The sequence below is a fragment of the Oncorhynchus mykiss genome, chromosome 1 (genome assembly GCF_057628025.1).
Source record: "Oncorhynchus mykiss isolate SJ-2025 chromosome 1, ASM5762802v1, whole genome shotgun sequence".
Lineage (NCBI taxonomy): Eukaryota > Metazoa > Chordata > Actinopteri > Salmoniformes > Salmonidae > Oncorhynchus > Oncorhynchus mykiss.
Genome location: NC_143022.1, coordinates 82,332,049 through 82,338,993, shown reverse-complemented (window position 1 = coordinate 82,338,993; position 6,945 = coordinate 82,332,049). Strand labels below are relative to the sequence as shown.

Genomic DNA, 6,945 nt, shown 5'->3' with positions numbered 1-6,945 from the left:
CCCTTGTCACCCGGGCGCTGTGGTAAATTAACCCCCACTTTTGAGATATGATTAATTAGTTCACAGGTTAAACCACCACAGTTTAAATCACACGTAATCTGAAATGGATAGTCACTAAAGCGCGTTGACCTACCTGAATTTGGATAGTTACCGGGGTTTGGACTGGACGTGTCCAGTAGCCTCTGAATAAAACCACAATACATACATAAGAATTGTTTTTATTAAGAGTAAACATTAAATGTATCAATTCGATATAGGCATCAAGGTTATACAATAAATATACACTCCTTTTGTATTTTGAAATATATATTGTTAAAATAAGGCTGTCTATTGTACTTTAGTCCTACAGTTCATAAAGGCAGGGCATGCAACAGTGGGCATGCCAAAATTAAGCAAAAAAAGTATGTTGTATTATGCATAAGAACATATTTGTAAGGCATAACTTACTCTGCTTATTTGTACAGTTGGAAACAGAGATGGTGTAATGTACACTGAACAAAAATATAAACGCAACATATAAAGTGTTGGTCCCATGTTTCATAAGCTGACGTTTTCCGTATGCACAAAAATATTATTTCTCAAATTTTGTGCACAAATTTGTTTGCATCCCTGTAAGTGAATATTTCTCATTTGTCCAGATAATCCATCCACCTGACAGGTGTGGCATATCAATGGGCTGATTAAACATAATGATCATTATAGGTGCACCTTGTGCTGAGGACAATAAAAGGCCACTCTAAAATGTGCAGTTATATCACACAACACTGCCACAAATGTGTCAAGTTTTGAATGAACGTGCAGTTGGGATGCTGATTTCAGGAATGTTCACCAGAGCTGTTGCCAGAGAATTGAATGTTAATTTCTCTACCATAAACTGTCCTCATGTCATTTTATAGAATTGGGCAGTACGTCCAATATGCCTCAAAACCGGAGACCACGTGTATGGCATCATGTTGGTGAGCGGTTTTCTGATGTCAACGTTGTGAACAGAGTGCCCCATGGTGGCGGTGGGGTTATGGTATGAGCAGGCATAAACTATGGACAACGAACACAATTGCATTTATCGATGGCAATTTGAATGCACAGAGCTCCCGTGACGAGATCCTGAGGCCATTTATCTGCTGCCATTACCTCATATTTCAGCATGATAATGCACAACCCCATGTCACAAGAATCTGTACACAATTCCTGGAAGCTGAAAATGTCCCAGTTCTTCCATGGACTGAATACTCGCCAGACATGTCACCCATTGAGCATGTTTGGGATGCTCTGGTTTGACGTGTACGACAGCATGTTCCAGTTCCCGACAATATCCAAGAACTTTGCACAGCCATTAGAGGAGTGGGACAACTTTCCACATGCCACAATCAAATGGTGGTCACACCAGATACTGACTGGTTTTCTGATCCCATCATCTTTTTTTAAGGTATCTGTGACCAACAGATGCATATCTGTATTCCCAGTCACATGAAATCCATAGATTAGGGCCTAATGAATTTATTGAAATTGACCGATTTCTGTATATGAACTGTAACTCAGTAAAATGTCATGTTGCGTTTTATATTTTTGTTCAGTATATAATTAACTGGTGGGACATATTGTCCTCCAGAGGGCAGTCATTGTACTGTAATAGTATCGAAATGAATGGTTATGTTTGAGAGCATCAAAACCGCAATGTATTATGAGTCAATTGTGACTGACTGATAAACAAATAATGAGCCGCTATTTACAATGCAAGGTGATTTGTAGAACAGTCAGTCGGCAGTCGCCTGCACTGTCGGCTGCAATGTCGAACCAGCCCAATCAATGTCTTCAACACAGGAGGTTGGTGGCACCTTAATTGGGGAAGACGGGCTCGTGGTAATGGCTGGAGCAGAATGAGTGGAATGGTATCAAATACATCAAACACATGGTTTGATGCCATTCCATTTGCTCCCTTCCAGACATTATTATGAGCCATCTTCCCCTCAGCAGCCTCCACTGGTCTTCCATGTGTTGTGATGCAATGTGCTTTTAAATGAACTGTAAATCACCTTGACCACAGTGGTATCCTTCAAGCTATTATTACAATCATACCTTTTAAATGAATTAATTTACCATTCAGTAGTAGCGTATGACATGTTTGCCTACTGTGGATGTACAAATCTAATCTAACATTTTGAAAAACTACACAGGAGACTATTCTAATAAAATTTAGGCTGTCTGTCTAATGCACAAGTGATGATGAGGACTAAGACTATTCATTAATCTTTACTTTGTATTCAGACATCTTTTGTGCTTGTTTGCAGGTGAGAGAAAGTCTTTCCTTGGGGCGGCAGGGTAGCCGAGTGGTTAGAGCGTTGGACTAGTAACCGAAAGGTAGCAAGTTCGAATCCCCGAGCTGTCGTTCTGCCCCGAAAAGGCAGTTAACCCACTGTTCCTAGGCCGTCATTTGAAATAAGAATTTGTTCATAACTGACTTGCCTAGTTAAATAAAGGTAAAATATAAAAACAAACTCTAGGTGGCAACAGTGAATCAGGGACAGTTTATACTGTAGGTTGTATCTGGGACACACCCACATTTGGTTTGCTCTGATCTGTTTTGAATGGGTTCGATGTATAGGTTAGGAAATGTTTATCCCAGAATCGCTACATCAAGAGCAAAAGGTTTGCCAGCAATTGAATAAGAAAACACGTTTCTTGTGCAGTGACAAAGTGCATTCCTAAACAGATGATTGACAGACATGCACTCGTAAAACAATATATAAAGTAGCCTGGACTGTTGCACCAACAGCCTTTGACTACCTCTTTATGACATGAGGACATAAAAGTAACTGCCAAAATAAAGGAAACACTTGAGTAAATGAGGGATGCAAAGTATATGTATTGAAAGCAGGTGCTTCCACACAGGTGTGGTTCATGGGTTAATTAAGCAATTAAAACATCCCATCATGCTTAAGGTCATGTATACAAATGCCCAGTTGCCCATTACTTTGACTACCATGGCTAGAAGAGATATCTGTGCCTTTGAAAGAGGGGTCTCAAAGGAGCATAGGGGGTTTAAAGGGTGTGTGTGTGTGTCTCAGTCATCAGATCTCAACCCAATTGAACACTTATGGGAGATTCTGGAGCGGCGTCTGAGACAGCGTTTTCCACCACCATCAACAAAAAAACGAATGATTGAATTTCTCGTGGAAGAATGGTGTTGCATCCCTCCAATAGTTGCAGACACATGTCGAATCGATGCCAAGGCTCATTGACGCTGTTCTGGCGGCTCGTGGTGGCCCAACGCCCTATTAAGACACTGATGATGTTTCCTATATTTTGACAGTTACCTGTAGTTAAAGGGTAAGTTGTTGTACAGATATTTACTGTCAGATTAAGAACATTGTCTGCCATAAGAGCAGTGTACATCATAGATGTGTTAATGCTACATTTATGTACTGGTTAACGCTGACAAACGTATTAATATTTTCAGGAAGTACGTGCATTGTTATTTTTTCAATTTACTATTAATATTTTTCTTGTATCAGAATATGATAACAGAACCCCAGTTATAAAATAATGTGTGAAGGGAACTACCTGTAAACATGGAGAAAGTTATATTATATTACTATGAAAAGACAGATGAAACAGAATTAATAGAAGTGTAATGCCAATCAAACACCACAGATAGGCCTATTACATACAGAATTTAGTCATTAGAGTGACATGTTCATAAAAAGGTTTTGACAACTCCTGTAGTTGATCATCTTTGATGTTCAGGCGCAAAGTGTATCATGCGTGTGGTGTAAAGAGTTGCTGTGGTTACTTTCTCTGCCGGTGTTAAGTCCAATGCATAAGGTCTTATTTCAAAACATGTCCTTGGGGGAACTGGAAATGGTGTTTAGCAGTCTTTAAAAAGTCATGCTATTGATCTTACTGACTGAAATAGCCTCCAATTGTTTACAATATCTGTTCAATAAGTCAACATCTGTTTTTAAAGAGAGCTACTGTTGTCCCACTGGTTCAACACCCTTTTCCAGTTATACCTAATAAACCTAATTATTCACGAAGACCCTGGGAATCTAGGACCAATATTCCATTAGATAAAATCATTGTCTTGTAATTTTACCAAACAAATACCTTAGGCCAGGGATGGGCGACTTTGATGGGGGTGGGGGCCACAACAAAGCCGAACTCATCATAGGGGGCAGCAGTGGCTCACGGGTCTGTGTACCCACATCCATACTCACACATGCAATCAGAGCCTTTTGGGGGCCATTAAGTGGAAGTTATACGTTTCAGAGTTAATTTCCTGCAATTCTATACATATTTGCCATGAGGCGGAGAAGATTTCTCAATTTTATAACTCATTTCATGCAATTCTACTAATTTTGTCATGGGGTGGAGAGAAATGTTTGCAGTTTTTAATATGATGTGACTAACAACATCAATGTAGGCCCCCCAAATTGGTAATTCAACCATGATTACTAAAAGTTTAGATAGCTGGCCGCAGGACTAACTTACAATCACAGTTGTTTTTGCTGACATGGGCTAATTGAGTGACTGACATAACGAGAGAAACTGCTGATGCACAACCAAATTTCAAAATGTCACCTTGTGTATTCTACTCTTCTAACTCAACAGTAAGTTGAGACCCTGACAGATCTTTTGTTTTAAGGCTTTGAAAATTGATCCGTGGGCCTACAAAAGGGGGGCCTCCAGTTGCCCATCCTTGTCTTAGACCTTAAAAGGGCAGCTCAGCTCCTTCCAATGTTAATATGCTATTGACCGCTGCAGTTGGTTTTCATTTTAACCTATGCATAAGATGATAGCATATCCCTTACAAACTAAGTACTGTCCAGGGACATGGTGGTTTCAACACTTTCCAGGAAGCAAGACGCTCACCTTTTGAGTACAGAAAGGTACATTTAAAAAATAATTAATAATATATAAATGATGTGATCATGCTAAAAACATAACAGCCCTAAAGCTCTATCACAAGTTAAATATCTATTCTACCCTATTGAGTGTTTCCAACAAAGAAAATATGCAGAATAGAAGACTGCAACTTTTACTTAAAATTGGATGCTGGAAATTGAGTCAAGATTCAACCCCAGTAAGTTTACATTCTGGTTTAGACCAAAACAGAATTTTAGACATGATACCAAAATAGATGAATGCCAATGGGGCATAATTGTCTTTACTCTGCAACAATAAACATCAAATAGATGTCTTTATCTTAGGAGTCAGGTGAGGTTTCTGGCATTCCTATTTTCCCCATTAGTTTCATTTGATCAGCTGTGGTCCAACAGACAGATGGCCCCAGTTCATTTGGTCGAGGTTGGAGGTATGCTGCACTTTGTAAATGAATATTGAAGACACACCAGGTAAACACCTTTTGGAGTATAGATTTGTATAGGATATCTCCACACTACTGTCCATGCAGCTCCAACCTGCTTAGGCCAGAGAGGGTTTTAAAGGGTTGTGATGAATGATGTCATTATTGGCAAAATGGATTTAACGATGAACTATATTTACTGAGGTTCAGCATTCAATAGAAAATCAATTTATTTGATCAGTTCCCTTCCCATGAATGTCTTCTGTAAGAAACAGTCAGGATGAAATAAGCAGAAGGTTCAATAGAGGAACAAATGCCCTCCAAGTCCTATATTACGTCTACAGTGTCCGATTTCAGTATTAAACTGTTATTTTTCTCTTAAAGCCTGCATAAATCAGTCTTGTAACGCACCACGTCTTCGGATTCACAGGGAGCCATTGGGACTCTCCTTACTCCCATTGCGCTCTGTTGGTTGAGCGATTTTGAGATGTGCCAGTTGGTTGAGCTGGTGCTTGTTGCAGACTGGGATCTTGTTAGCCTGCAGGCTCTTGGTGTGGCGTGAATACCAGTCCCGCTGGAACGTAGCCCTCACCTGTTCCACCAACGTTGAGTTCTTCTCTTTCACCCCCTCCACCTGATTGATCACCAAGCCTGCTCCAGCGTTGAACGTAAACTCATTCCCCACCCAGTCAAAGTTCCCTATGGGACAACAGACACCCGTCAAAACCGTTAATCAGAAATATAGATTCAAAGGTACTAGCCAAATACTCAACCCACCTCACAAGCAAACTAATCAATCCACCAACCAGTAGACCAATAATTAAATTTTAAAAAAAATTAAAAACATTTGCAAAATAGTTATTACTCATCTGAAATGAATGCAAGTGAACTCACCTATGTACACAGCACTGTCTGTCACCATTAATCTGTTATGGTTGATTCCCTGTAGCGTGCCATCTCTCTGTTCCCTGGGGCTGAAGAACTTCTGCACAAAACACAAAAGGACTGGCTTAGCAGTAGTGATTAATGAATACATTTTACATGACCTACAGTAGGTTTGCAGGTACAGTAGAGATGAATACATTTTACATGTACAGTAGGTTTGCAGGTACAGTAGAGATGAATACATTTTACATGTACAGTAGGTTTGCAGGTACAGTAGAGATGAATACATTTTACATGATGTACAGTAGGTTTGCAGGTACAGTAGAGATTAATACATTTTACATGATGTACAGTAGGTTTGCAGGTACAGTAGAGATTAATACATTTTACATGATGTACAGTAGGTTTGCAGGTACAGTAGAGATGAATACATTTTACATGATGTACAGTAGGTTTGCAGGTACAGTAGAGATTAATACATTTTACATGATGTACAGTAGGTTTGCAGGTACAGTAGAGATTAATACATTTTACATGATGTACAGTAGGTTTGCAGGTATAGTAGAGATTAATACATTTTACATGTACAGTAGGTTTGCAGGTACAGTAGAGGAATACATTTTACATGATGTACAGTAGGTTTGCAGGTACAGTAGAGGAATACATTTTACATGACCTACAGTAGGTTTGCAGGTATAGTAGAGATGAATACATTTTACATGATGTACAGTAGGTTTGCAGGTACAGTAGAGATGAAT

The 6,945-nt window shown here is 39.4% G+C and overlaps 1 protein-coding gene across 1 annotated transcript in view; it reads right to left on the bottom strand.

The window, feature by feature from the left end:
• Window positions 1–202: 202 nt before the first annotated feature.
• LOC110530018 (inactive phospholipase D5) overlaps window positions 203–6,945 on the bottom strand; it is a 62,050-nt gene continuing 55,307 nt past the window's right edge. The window contains exons 9-10 of the mRNA XM_021612778.3: window positions 6,197–6,287; window positions 203–6,001 (exon numbers count right to left, since the gene is read on the bottom strand). Of these exons, the coding sequence (XP_021468453.1) occupies window positions 5,727–6,001; window positions 6,197–6,287 (366 nt within the window). The 3' untranslated portion in view covers window positions 203–5,726. The remainder of the gene's footprint in view (window positions 6,002–6,196; window positions 6,288–6,945) is intronic.